We start from the raw sequence: 15,016 nt of genomic DNA, 5'->3' as shown, positions 1-15,016 counted from the left end.
ATCTGTGGAGCATAAGGAATAACATGGAGGACGTTGGGAGATGGGGAGAATGGAATTGGGGGAAACTGGAGGTAGAGACGAACCAAAAGAGACTGTGAGACAGTCTGACTCTGAGAAGTAAACTGGGGGTCTTGGAGGGGAGAGGAGTGGGGGGTTGGGAGGACCTGGTGGTGGGTATTAAGGAAGGCAGTATTGCATGGAGCATTGGGTGTGGTGCATAAACAATGAATCTTAGAACACTGAAAAAAAAAAAGAATAGCATGGTCACATGCAACTTTACTACATTGTACAGAACTAAATGATATTTGTCTTGCTGTTAAGAATACGTCCTGTTCATGAACAGACATTTCTGCAAAGAGGACATCCAGATGGCCAACAGACACATGAAAAAGTGCTCCATATCACTCGGCATCAGGGAAATACAAATCAAAACCACAATGAGAACCCACCTCACACCAGTCAGAATGGCTAAAATTAACAAGTCAGGAAATGACAGATGTTGGAGAAGATGCAGAGAAAGGGGAAGCCTCCTACACTGTTGGTGGGAATGCAAGCTGGTGCAGCTACTCTGGAAAACAGCATGGAGGTTCCTCAAGAAGTTGAAAATAGAGCTACCCTATGACCCAGCAATCACACTACTGGGTATTTACCCTAAAGATACAGATGTAATGATGTGAAGGGGCACGGGCACCCGAATGTTTATAGCAGCAATGTCCACAATAGCCAAACTATGGAAAGAACCTAGATGTCCATCAACAGACGAATGGATAAAGATGTGGTATATATACACAATGGAATACTATGCAGCCATCAGAGGAAATGAAATCTTGCCACTTGCAATGACATGGATGGAACTAGAGGGTATTATGCTGAGCGAAATAAATCAGTCAGAGAAAGACAATTATCATATGATCTGTTATGAGGAATTTGAGAGGCAAAGTGGGGGACTTGGGGGGTAAGGAAGGCAAAAATGAAACTAGAGGGATTGGGAGGGAGACAAACCATGTGAGACTCTTAATCTCAGGAAACCAGTGGAAGGTTGCTGGGGGAAGGCAGGGAGAGGGTGGTGGGTGATAGACATTGGGGAGGGCATGTGCTATGGTGAGTGCTGTGAAGTGTGTCAGCCTGACGAGTCACAGACCTGTACCCCTGAGCAAATAATACATTATATGTTAATAAACATAATTAATTAAAAAAAAACACGTCACGGTTGATTTTCCTCCACAGTAAACATCTTATTTATATATATAAAAATGGTTCCTACAATATACAAATAATCGAATCCTGAACTTATAAGTCAGATATAAATTCTTCCTAAGGCACTCTATTCCAGTGCTATCAAACGTCAGAGGTGCTATTTAGAGTAGAAATTCTAGTGAAATGCTATTTACTTATCCATCTAGATGTTTTAATAGTTTATTTATTTAATTAAGATTTTATTTATTTGACAGAGCAAGACAGAGAGCAGAAACGGGGAACAAGAGAGGGAGCTGCAGTCTCAACCCCAGGATCACGACCCCAGCCGAAGGCCGACACTCAACTGACTCAGTCACCCAGGCGCCCCTGTTTTAATATTTTAAATTCAATCCTCGGATGAGGTTACATGTCCAGAAAATGTTATATTTAGGTCACATTTACTTAGCTCTCAAAGGATGACATCCACTAATTTTAAAATGACGTCTATTAAGCGTCTGACGTTGACTGAACCTCTGTCTCAAACAGCCACATGAAGCTCCTGCTTCGCCCGCTGCTGACCGTGAAGAGGCATCTCCGCGTCGCCCGCAGCAGGGCCTCAGGGCGAGTGTGTCTTCCTAACAGCGCCTCAAACAGCATCGCGATCAGGGGCCCCTGAGAAGCGAACTCCCCACCCTGCTGACCTCCGCCGCATCCGGCAGGAAGCTCCGGTCCCCTCCACGGAGCACATTTAACACACGAGCTAGTCTTCGTGATTCACACTTAACTTCCTCTGTCCGGGGCTCTCATTTGCTTTTCTGTTTTTCTTCTTTCATGTACACTTAAAAACTTGGTTGCGAATAACATGTATCAATTTGTCATGTAACAAATATCATGTATTTATTTTATTAAATAAATAAAATAAGGCTGGTTTGTTGCGGTTGGTTTAACGACTTCGTTAGTAACTGGTCGCACAAAGAGAGGAGGGCAAACGAGTCCAGTATGCTAAGTCCCTAGGGTAGAGATCCCTGGGCTGCTTCCTACTGACCCTGGCCGTAGTTACATTTATGCTGCGGTCCACACTTCACAGCAAAATCACAGTCCTTCGAGAACGTTCTGTTTCCAGGCGATCTTCCACTACGGAAGGGACAGCGTTGCTAACACCACACTTACATTCGCGCGCTCGTCACACTTCTTTCCTGCAGATTCAGGGTTTTGTCTTTTCTGTTCGAAAAGGCTTCTCTGCTTATCTTCAACAATTCGCTTTCTTCTTACAACAGGAGAGCCTTAAACAATGCCACAAAAATTCAAAATTAACCACGTACGTTACAGGCATGAACTTACGAATCACCCTCAATTCGCTCACTCGTTTGGTCATAAAACGCTCACTGAGTTCCTGTTACACGTGCCATGCACGGCACAGTTACAGTAATGAGTCACACAAAATCTCTGCTTCTGAAGGGTCCCTAGTTTCCGCCGGTGGCCTCCCGAGTGTGCTGCCGCAGGGCCAGGAGGACAGCCAAACACATGCTGTGTGGAAAAACAGACTACGGTCCCACCTTCTGTTCAATCTCGACGTCCCTGTGCTACTACGGGCTTGACCCTGGCGCCTTGCACGGCTGCAAGGTCGACGGCGGTGGACTGCACCCAGTGAACAACGCTCTCTCGGAGAAGAGCACGGGCCCTCCGGGAGAGAAGGGCGCTGCTACCGGTCGCCCGCGCTCCCCTGCCTCCTGCACTGTGAGTGGTACGTGTGCCCGCTGAGTGGACGTGTGGTCATCTCATCTGGATGAGTCTTCATAAAATGGAAGAGCCTGAAGAAGACTTTTGTGGTGCCTCCACTGTTTGTGCAACATTTTAAGGTGAGTAGCGCACATATGGATATTATTTTTTCTATGCTTTTTGTATGACTCATCAAAAACCTATTCTGAGAGAGAGAGAGAAGCAAATCAAGAACCAGAGTCTCAACTACAGAGAACACACTGCAGGTGACCAGAGGGGAGGAGGCTGGGAGATGGGCTAGATGGGGGACGGGGATGGAGGATGACGACACAGGTAGTAGTGATGAGCACTGGGTGTTGTATGCAACTGTTGAATCAATGTATTTTACACCTGAAACCAATATTACACTGTATGTTAACTAACTGGAATTTGAATAAAAACTTAGAGAGTGAAAACTGACAATATGTATACGAATGATTGTGGCTTTGTGCCAATAAAACTTTATTTATTAAAATAGGTGATTTATAAAAATAGGTGGATTTGGCCCATAGACTATAGTTTGCAGACCCCTAGACTAGATGATGTAGAAGTTTCTTTGACTGTTAATATTTTATGATTTAACTTGTTTTAATAGCAATGCTATTTCTTTGGGAAGTTAAATTGATTATTCAATCATCTGTCAAACATGGGAGTTTGTGGGGTATGTAAGTATTTTCCTGCTCTTTGTTATTAATAATAGCTAAGGTACAGAACATCCTAAATATCCATCAATGGATGAATGACTAAAGAAGACATGGTTTATACAAAGAGAATGTAATTCAGCCATGAGAAGGAAGGAGGTCCTGCCATTTGTGACAACATGCATGGGACCTTGAGGGTATTACGTTAAGTGAAGTAAGTCACATAAAGGCAAATACTGTTCGGTATCACCACTCAGCCAGCTGAACTACGGGCACCTGACTGGCTCAGTGGTAGAACACGCAACTCTTAATCTCAGGGTTCCGAGTGCAAGCCCCACGTTGCGCACGGTACCTACTTAAAACCAAGAAATGTAAAAAGCGGAACTAGCAGAAACTGTTGGAGAGTGGTTAGAGAGGCTAGGGGTGTGGGAATCAAGACGCTGGTCCAAGTACAAACTTGCAGTTAGAAGATGAACGAGCTCTGGAGCCCCGGCCCACGCACCGCGCTTGCAGTCCGCAGCACCGCAGCACACACTTCAAAGTCACTGAGAGACCAGCCCTTACATGTCCTCACCACAACAAGGAAACGACAATTATGTGACTGACCGAGGTGTTAGCTAGCTACGGCAGTAATCATATTGTGATACATAAATGTATCAAATCAATACATAGTACACCTTAAGCTTACACACAATGTCATGTCAATTATCTCACAATAAAAACAAGTATTTTTCTGCAAAAAAACTTATTCTTGTAAAACCAGAGATCAAAGATAAAATAACACAACATAGTGAATAAGACAAAGAGCTGATTTCTCTCTTATTCTCCTTATAAACTCTTTGCCACATAATGACAATGACAGTATAATTATATTTCTAACAAAGTTAGAGTCACAAATTGAAAAATTATTAAATTATAAAAATAAACTTAACCTAAATGCATGTTGTACTTTGAGATATTAGCTAATAATGGTATACGAAATGAAGTCATCATAATTGGTAAGATATTTGAAACTAAACATTCAGAACATTATTAGTAATACATTAGAGAAAAAGTATTTTAGAGAATACATAAAATTACTTTAAAAATTATTTAAAAATGTAAAAAAAATGTATTGCTTATAAAATATAAACTTCTAATTACTTTAAAAGTTTGTATTTCATTTTTATCTCATTCTTTAAATATTTCTATTTCTGATTAAGGTTATGTATTAGTACAGTAATACATGTGTATAGCATGTATGTGTGTGCTCAAAATTTTTACTAATAGTGGTATACGTTCTATATCTGACTGTACACATATAGTTAAATGCAGACACCGTTAAGTATACATATCCGTATGTATAATACGTATACTTATACATACATATACATACACTGTAAGAATCCATATAAAACCACAGCTGTACATACATATAAAACCACAGCTGTACATACATATAAAACCACAGCTGTACATACATATAAAATCCACAGCTGTACATACATATAAAAACACAGCTGCAACTTTCTTGGAAGTTGCCTAGTAACTGAACACCTGACCTTTGAGAGTAAGAAATAATAACATAATTCCAGCTAAGATCAGTTCAACATTTGTAACTGCCCAGGCATTGTTTTAAAGTTGTAGGCACTATTATCATCATTATTTTTACAGATAAAGAAATTAGGCACGAGGAAGGAAGAGTAACTTCCCTGAGGTCACAGAGTCAGTAAAGGGCAAAGCTGGAATTTACCTCCAAGCAGCTGATCTTGAACTCTGAAATTCTAGCTCTTTCCCTCTCTGCTAGTAACTTTCCTTCGGATCTGTGTCTCACAGAAAGAAATCCATTTTGCATTGTGATCCAGGATGGATGCACAGTTCTGTGGAACACATACACCTTTACAATATATGATGCCCTCTGGTAGTTTCTATCTTCGAACATTCTGATACTAAAATTGTATTTTATTTAAAAAATTCTGATCACCACTCATGAAGTTGATTTCATAATCCACTAATGAGACACAACCTACAGCTCAAGAAGCAATGCATTATTTTATTCCCACCCACGTGGGTAAGCTAGATGCTAACTACGCTAGGCTACGTATGCAAAATATTACAGTTTCTAGCGAGATCGTTTGGGCATCAAAAGAGTCTCTACACTGTTTTCTATGCGTAAGAAGATCTTGGAAAGTCCCTATCTTTCCATTTCTGAAGAGCTTTAAAAATACTTTAAGTGAACATCTTCTTGGCCACATGACTGCTGTGTCAAGAATTTGTCTCTTCCCTCAGCCTGTGTGTAAATCTTCTGGAGTCAAGACCTGCCAACACTTTTGTACTTTCTTGATTTGTAGCATAATTGTTTGTTTTTGAGCTTTATTGTTCTTTGTGTAGATTTCAGCTTTGTGGATTGTAAATTACTGATTCCGGGAACACATACAGTACATGCTTAAAACTGTGTATTGTTCCATTCATATACATGCAGTTAAATACTATCTAATAATTAATATAGTAGCTGAGAACTTTGGTATATTTGCAAAATATAAATATAAAGTTTGCACTGGCATCTTTGGCCAAATTTCTCATGTGAAAATTCTACACATAATAGTTTTTCTACCAAAACTCAAAATAAAGCTATTAATCATTAATTATTACATATTTAAAATGTACAGTATTCTTAATTATAAACATCAGGACAAATTCTGGAGATGTTCTGAGAATGATAGCTTTGGAAGAAACCCTGGAAGTCGACAGGTCCCCCTTTCCCTGGAGATCCACCTTCCTCACCCACAGACATTCAGCTGCTGCTCAAACAGCTCAGCGATGGGGAGCCCCAGCCTCTCACATGGTTGGTGGTCTTAGCGCAAACCCTCCTGTACACTGAGCTGAAAACATCCTTGCGAGTTTTACCCTTCGTGTAGTTCTGTTTTCTCTTTCTTTCATACAGTAAACCTTCAAGTATTTGTACACAGCTATCACATCTCTCAGGCTTGTGCTCCTTCATTGGACATGACCCCAGTTTCCAGAGCCGTGTCACCCCAGTTTGTTTAAATAACCACTGAAATACACAGACAATATAAAAAATAATGTAGACTATAGCAATACTTCCAAAGATCTGCTCATTATTGCCTAAAATTATATTAAATTTTTAAAAACTACGGCAAACCCTTTTTTGGGGGTTTAGTTTTGTGTGGATTCTCTCTCTCTCTCTCTCTTTTTTAATAAACATTGTCAAGACAGTTATCTTTTTTCTTTCCGAAACGTAAGCAAACTGAATCCAACAATACATTAAAAAAATCATTCACTGAGATGGAGTGGGATTTATTCCTAGGCTGCAAGGTGGTTCAATATTTACAAATCAATCACTGTGATATACCACATTAATAAAGGGTAAGACCCATATACCTGTTTCAATAGATGCAGAAAAACAACATTTGACAAAGTACAAGATCTATTCAAGATTAAAAACCCTCAGCAAAGTAGGTTTAGAGGGACTGAACCTCAACATAATAAAGGCCTGATACGAAAAACCCACAGCTAACATCATACTCAGTGGGGAAAAACAAGAGGTTTTCCCCTACGGTCAGAAATAAGGCAAGGGTGTCTGCTTTCACCACTTTCATTCAACACAGTACTGGAAGTCCTTGCTGCAGCAATTAGACAACAAAAAGAAATAAAAGGCATCCAAATCAGTAAGAAAGGAGTAAAATTTTCAGTATTTGCAGATGACATAATACTACATAGAGAAAACTCTAAAGACTCCCCCAGAAAACTGCTAGAACTGAGAAATGAATTCCGAGGTTGCAGGATATAAAATCAACAGACAGAAACCTGTTCCATTTCTATGTACTGATAATGAAGTAGCAGAGAGATGAAGAAAACATACTTACAACTGCACCAAAAAGAATAAAATATCTAGGAATAAACTTAATAAAGGAGGTGAAAGCCCTGTACTCTGAAAACTATAAAACACTGATAGAAGAAACTGAAGATGACAGAAATGAATGGAAAGATATTCCGTGTTCCTGGGCTGGAAGAACAAATGTTACTACAATGTCCATAGTCCCTAAAGCAATCTACAGATCTAATGCAATCACTATCAAAATAAGAATAGCATTTTTCACAGAGCTGGAACAATCCCAAAATGTGCAGGGAACCACAAAAGACCTCCAATAGCCAGAGCAACCTTGAAAAAGAAAAGTAAAGCTCGAGGTATCACAATCCCAGATTTTAAGATACACTAGGAAGCCACAGTCATCAAAACAGTGAGGTACGGGCACGAACCCAGCTCACTGGAACAGAAAATCCAGAAGTAAACCCACCACTATATGGTCCATGAATCTTGAACAAAATAGACAAGAATATGCAACAGGAAAAAAGTCTCATCAACAAATGGTGCTGGGAACACTGGACAGCCACATGCAAAACAATGAAACCGGACCAGCTTCTCACACTGCACACAAAAATAAACTTGATATGGACTAACGACCTAAATAAGAAACCCGAAACCACAAAAATCCTAGAAGAGAGCACAGGCACTACTTTCTCTGATATTGGCTGCAGCAACATTTTTCCAGATATGTCTCCTGAGGTGAGGGAAACAAGAGCAAAAATAAACTATTGGGACAACATTAAAATAGAAAGGTTCAGCAGAGCAAAGGAAAACAATCAATAAAACTAAAAGACAACAACTGAATGGGAGAAGATATCAGCAAATGACATTTCCAAGAAAGGGTTAGTATCCGAAATATATAAAGAACTGATATAACTCAACACCCAAAAAACAAATAACCCAATTAAAAATGGGCAGGAGACATGAAGAGACATTTCTCCAGAGAAGACATCCAGATGGCAAGAGACACATGAAAAGACGCTCATCGTCACTCATCGTCAGGGAGATGCCAATCAAAACCACAAGGAGATCCCACCTCACGCCTGACGGAATGACTAAACTAAACACAAGGGACAAGTGCCAGCGAGGATGTGGAGAAAAAGGCGCCCAGGTGCACCGCTGGGGGGAGTGCGAACTGCTGCAGCCCCAGTGGAAAACAGTGTGGAGATGCCTCAAAAATTAAAAACAGAGCTACCATGTGATCCAATAAATTATGGAAGCAGTCCAAGTGTCTACTGATAGATGAAGGGATAAAGGGGACGTCACACACACACACACACACGCACAGAGGAATACTACTCTGCCACATAAAGCATGACATCTTGCCATTTGCAACCACAGGGGTGGATCTGGAGAGTTTAATGCTAAACAAAATAAGTCAGAGGAAGACAAATACCATATGATCTCACTTGTATGTAGAATTTAAGAAACACAGCAAACAAAAAAAGGTGACAAACCAAAAACAGACTCTTCAACTCTAGAGAACAAACTGGTGGGACGTGGGGTATATACAGACATACATACAGGTACACAAGGGTTTTTACTCAATCTATATGTTTTTTTTTTTTTTGGATGTAGTGTGAAAACTAAAGTCACATTGTAAAATCCTAGATTAAAAGATAATGAAATCGTTAGTGAGAAAAATAATTTTTAAAAATCTTGGTTTTTGCCAAGAAACAGATTCTTAACTATAAAGAATACAACTGAGGGTCCTCAGAGGGGAGGTGGGTGGGGTATGGGTGAAACAGGTGATGGGGAGAAGGAGGGCACTTGTGATGAAAAACGGAAAAAAAAAAAGGGGGGCGCCTGGGTGGCTCAGTCATTTAGTGTCTGCCTTCGGCTCAGGTCATGATCCCAGGGTCCAGGGGTAGAGTCCTGCATCGGGCTCCCCGCTCGGTGGGAAGCCTGCTTCTCCCTCTCCCACTCTCCCTGTTTGTGTTCCCTCTCTCGCTGTGTCTCTGTCAAATAAATAAAATCTTTTTAAAAAATGAACAAAAATTATTTTTGCAGACAAGTACTGTAAATTTTTAGAGTCTTTGTATTTAGCTTCCCATCTGCTAATATGACTTCTGTGCCCTCAATTTAAGAAAAGTGTGGGTGACTACCAACTGCCAGGACCTGGGCAGACAGCGACGAATGACAAGGAAAGCCCCCGTCCTTAAAATCTGTCTAATTAAAGAAGACTCTGAATATTACATTTTAAACTAACTCCCTCTTTACATCACCTAGTTACTCTTAGCTTTGGGAAAAGAATTGCTTTTCTGGTTTTTTTTTCCCAAGTCCTATCTTTTTCAAGAGGCAGGTGATTCCTCCTGGCAGGAAAACTCAGGGGGCATCTAGTTCACTCCCCAGAGGACAAGGGCTTGGGGAGGAGTCAGCCAGCGACTAAGGGTACCGGCGTGGACAGGGAGCTCATCACCTGTGCGCAGGCAAACCCGCGCGCCAAGGGCTGAGCAGAGCGCGGCCAGGGCTCGGGGCAGGAGCAGGAGGGCTGGGCGCACGTCTCACTAGCGTGTAACGAGGCAGCTGGCCACGTGTTTACAGGAAAGGGAAAGGCACCGACAGAGACAAGGACAGACGGTGCAGAGGCATGTTTCTGCGCGGCCGGGTCCCCGTTCCGTGTGGGGTCTGCGGGGAGCACCGCACCGCAGCTGCACGCGGAAAGCCCCGCAGAACTTCCTAGGCTGCGCGCTCGGTACGGACGCGCGCGCTTACCAGCATCCGGTTCCCTGTGGCCGCGCGCGTCACTCCGCGCCGTCCGTCGGGGAACCGACTCCTCCCGGACGGCCCTGATGAGCGGCGGGCGGCGGCCATCTCCGCGGGCAGGACGAGCCCCCGTGCCGCCTGCTTCGGCGCGGGCCCGGCGCCGCGAACAACGCGGTGGAGAAGGCGTCGCAGGCCCGGGCCCCGAAGGCACGTGTGCGATCCGTCCGCCGCCTTCCCGACCCCACGCGCCGAGCCAGCCGCGCTCCGGGGGAAGCACGGGGCTGGCGCGGAGGCAGCCTGGCGCCGTCACCGGCTGCGGGTCTCCATGCGGCGCTGCAGGGCAGCCAAACGCCCCTGGGCTCCTACAGCTCGTGCTGCGGGGCGGAGGCGGAGGCACAGGCGGTGCGCCCTGAGCTGCCCAGGGGCCGCGGGCTCTGCCCGCCGATCGCGGCCGGGGCGCGGCGTCCCTTCCAAGTGCGCACGACAGCGCGCCCTGCGCGGGGGCCGATCTCGTTCTCCTGCGGGCCCCGGCACCGCGCGGCCTCGTCGTCTCAGCTTTAGAGGCCCCCCGGGGCCACGGGGGTGGCCGTCCCCCCGCTCCTGAGGTCGGCCGGGCGTGTTCGGCCGCGCCGCAGCCGGAAGGCACGAAACAGGTGAGAGGCACCGCGGCCGTCTCGGAGACGCCGTCCTCCTGCTGCCGCGCTGCCCCCGCGGCGCTCAGGGCGCGCGCCCCCCAGCCCGCAGCTCCCCCGCGCGGCTGAGGGCGGAAAGGCGGACCCCGCTGTGGACACGGCCCCGTCCTGCTCTTCAGCGCCGGGCCCGCGGGATCTCCAGGTTCGTCAAACCACCTCAGTTTTTTAACCGTCTTTGCGGTCTCCGTAGCCCTCTGTTTCGCTAGTTCAGCGCCGACTCGCGGAGCCGCTCCCGGACCTCCGCACTTGCAGCTGTGCTTTGCCACCGGCGCCTTCAAACGGCCGCGCTCGCCCTTGGGCTCTTTTTTTAAAATGCTCTTCAGGAAGCTCCCGCCGCCGCTCTCGTGCGCGCTGCGCTTCACCGTCCTGCGCGGCCCGGCCGAGTCGCCCTTAGCGGCGACGGAACACCCCGAGGCTGCTGTCTGGGCTCTTGCGCGTTTCCCACCGTCCGACGCAGAGCCGGGAGGGCCAGAGGCAGCGGGGAAGCCTGAAAACAAGGGCGGGTCTTCCTTACTTCGGCGGGCGGCCGCTAACCCGTCATCTTTGACCTCGGCCAAGCCGCCCAACGTGGCCGGACGCGGCGCCGGGCCGGCCGGTCTCCGCAGGCTGCTCTCTGGCGAGGGCCTCGCCGCCGGCCCGCCGCGGGGCAGAGCTGTGCGGGTCGCCTCGGGCACGCACGACGCGCCGCCGCGGTCCGCAGACGGCGCGGGCTCCCGCGCGAGACCATCTGCAGCGGTCCCGGTCGCGACTCTGCTGAATTTAAATGTCGGGCTCTCGGGAACAAAGGGTCTCTCCCTTTTGAAGGTGCCGGCACAGGGGCCGGCTGCTCTCACGGTGCATTTCCCACCCCTTCCGAATACGGGGCGGCCGGACACGGAGGCTTCCGAGCGCTCGGCACTCTCGGTCGCGCTCTCCGCGGGCGGATTTGGTTCCGCGCCGCTCAGACAGTCACGAGGAGGCGGGGCATTCGCTTCTCTTAAACTATCGGAGACAGGTGTGACAGTCTCAGCCTCCGGGTCACTTACGTGTACGAGCCGCTTGTTTACACGCTGAGTTCTGGAGAATGACAGTTCGCGCTCATCACCGCCGCTCAGACTAGCTGACCGCAGGTCTACGGGTGGGAGAGAGAGGGAGTTCCTCTGGCTCCGTGCGCAGAGCTCCTCCGTCAGTGTTAAGTATATTTCTTCATGTTCCCCAGCCTCAAGACTGTCTGTACTCGAGAGGGTTTCAGAATTTGTTATTTGATTAACTTCATCACAAAATATCTGAAAGAAGAAAAAAAAAAGAACATTGTTCTATAGCTTAGAACTTTTTAAACAACCAAAATTAATGAGTTGATACACCACTGTACTGAGCCCTCCTGCCCTTGGCATAAAACAATAAAGTACTATGACTATCAACAGCCGAAGTGTCTAAGTGATCTGTATTCCTGGCGTAGTCCTCAGAGGGAAAAAGAGGGAGCCAACGAAGACTTAGGATAAATTGTGTTTGCTCTAGTTTCTGTGCCTAAAGCAACTACCTCTTTATTCTAACTATGTTTATAGCTTAGAAAATAATGTTACTATTCCTAGTCCACTGGGAGTACTGAATTTGTTGAAGGTTTTATAACACCATGTGAAAAATAGTTATTTACAAAGGGTATTTTTTTCCCCTGAAAGCTTCACTGGACTTGCATGAGGCTTCTGAAAACTCTGTGACCCCAGTGTGAGGTTCCCACCCGTAGGGACGCATCTTCTGAAAGCAGGGACTCTCGTGGCCTACCTACACTGTGGGGTTCTAGACTCTGACTGCAGGTTACAATCACGGGAAGAGCTTTGTACAAATAACTATGCTGGGTCCTAATGATTTACTACCTGGATGGGATCCATGTATTTGTATTTTTAAGTACTCCAGGCAATTCTAATTAGGATGTAGAATTGACAATTATTGATTTTAAAGAGTCCTTGAGACTTAGAACAGGTAATAATTTTTATGAATTTCATAGACATTCTCATCACTAATTCAATGAAATTTCATGGAACTTATCAGTCTTTAATAAAATTTCATCGTCACTTCAAAGTATGGTATGTGTTTCAAGATATTTCTAATTTCTCACATATACCTAGAATGCATTAATTAGTATCACATATAAATAAATATATTCAAGAGGATTTCAGATTGTAAATCTTGTCAAAAAGTTAAATGGACTCAAAAGAAAGGAAATGACTGTCCCCCCTTTTTTTTACAAATTTTAGAAAAATTAAATATTCTGATATTGAACAAAAATATCTTATTTTTCTAGCCCATTAAATAAATGAAGAAGCCCAGTAAATCAATTCCAGAATAAAACATTTTAGTCTCTATAGTTAACGCTTATTGACATATTAACATGAAATAAGTTTTGAAATGAGAGTTTGACATTACTGGCATCTACCACCTACTTATATACATCCTCGGTGCTTTGGTGTTTTTTGAAAATGATGGGCACTCAGCCTCATGGGAACAAAATAGAGCACACTCCGTGCACACCTGTTTCTGAGGCCGAGCTGCTTTGACAGACAGTCACAAGCAAACCCTCGAGAGCTTCCTTTGAGATGAATCTAATGAGATGTAGAACTCTGGGTCTGAGGGTCTTTCTAGATGTATGTGTGATATTCATGGCTCTAAGATTTTTGTTGTTACAGGTCTGTGATGGCCTCATACCCCAAAGCGCCTGAGAAGTTGTTTAGCAAGTTTCTGATTTCACTATACTTTTCCCCCCAGATTTTGTCTCATCACTAAGAAATGAAACATTATCAACTTCAACGTTTGCTTGTAAGTTACTGATATGCGAATTGTACTGGTTTACACTTTTAGTTTGTCTTTGTTTCAGTTTTAAAATCAATGCCCTTGAGGTAGACTTATCTGCCAAATGCACCCATTTTAAATGTATAGTTTGATGGATTTTGACAAATCAGTCACCCATACCCACCTTATCAAACAATCCAGAACCATCTGCTGGCAGTCCACACCTATCCACCACTAACCACCACTAACCCGCTATCACGACAGATCTGAGTTTTCATCTGATACCATTTTCCTTCTGCCTGAAAAGCCTCCAGGGACATTTCGTATAGTGCCGATGCTGGGCGAGAGCTGGGGAGTGCGGGCTGGTCGGCTCTGTTTGTCGGAAGATGCCCATTTTGCCTTCGTTCCAGAAGGATATTGCCAGCTGGATATAGAATTTTAGGCCGGGAGTTTTCAGATCTCAGAACTTCAAAAATACTTTACTGTATTCTGGCCCAACCTTAATGTGGTCTGTCTTATCTTTGTTTACTCACGTGCTATGGATCTTTCTTTTCCCCTCTAGATAAATTTTCAAATTTTTCATTTTTTTAGACTTGAGATCGGCTGACACACAATGTTCCCTGAGTTTTGGGTGTGCAACACAGGGACTTGACAGGCCCACACACCACGCTCTGTTCACCCCAAGTGTGGCTGTGTCTGTCCCTGCACCATACCACTGACCGACCACACTCCCTGTGCTGCGTAGCTTAATTTAATGTTCATGTGCCTCTGCAGGGGGTGTGGATTTTTTTCTGAGGCTTGGCCAAAGGATATGTCCAGGTAAAAAGCCTATGAGATTATAGGGCTTATCTCATTGGTTTTCCTTTTTTCAAGATCCTGTCCTATATTGTCTATTGCCTAATGTCTAAAAACAGCTGTTTCATATGTTTTATTCAGAATTATCGTTGTTTATGACAGGAAGGCATTTCATCGTAGCCAGAAGCAGCCTCCTGCTTTCCTTTTTTTTTTTAAAGCCTTGTTATTATTATTTAGTTACTGGATCAATCAGGCCAAGGTTATGAGTTTAATCTTGATATCAGCCTACTAAGAATCTCATAAATGGGTGTAATTACTCATGAAAAATAAAGTACATGAACATTTCAGGAAAATCAGGTGAAATCCAGACTTTGTGGGAAAAAAACCTAAGTGAAGGCATGAACAGAGATAGAACAGAAAGGCCATTTCTAGCTAATTGTGATATATTTTCATTAAGAACCTAATGTCCACAAGTATTAGAATTTTCAGGATGCTTTTTATAATCCAGTCTCCAACAATGATACTTATATTACATTGTAGTTTTAAATAGCTTTCATGTTTCATCAGAAAATAACATTCATAGAGCGTATTTTTCCAAATATAAGAGATGGAAA

General features: G+C 44.3%; 1 protein-coding gene across 1 annotated transcript in view; it reads right to left on the bottom strand.

Moving 5' to 3' along the window:
• CEP126 (centrosomal protein 126) overlaps positions 1–15,016 on the bottom strand; it is an 89,721-nt gene that overhangs the window by 11,715 nt on the left and 62,990 nt on the right. Inside the window, 2 exon segments of the mRNA XM_032844082.1 lie at positions 2,347–2,459; positions 10,159–12,106. Of these exon segments, the coding sequence (XP_032699973.1) occupies positions 2,347–2,459; positions 10,159–12,106 (2,061 nt within the window).

This window comes from Lontra canadensis, unplaced genomic scaffold, assembly GCF_010015895.1.
Source record: "Lontra canadensis isolate GAN:19392208 unplaced genomic scaffold, GSC_riverotter_1.0 scaffold147, whole genome shotgun sequence".
Lineage (NCBI taxonomy): Eukaryota > Metazoa > Chordata > Mammalia > Carnivora > Mustelidae > Lontra > Lontra canadensis.
The sequence above is the reverse complement of the archived record's forward strand: the minus strand, read 5'-3'. Positions and strand labels throughout refer to the sequence as shown.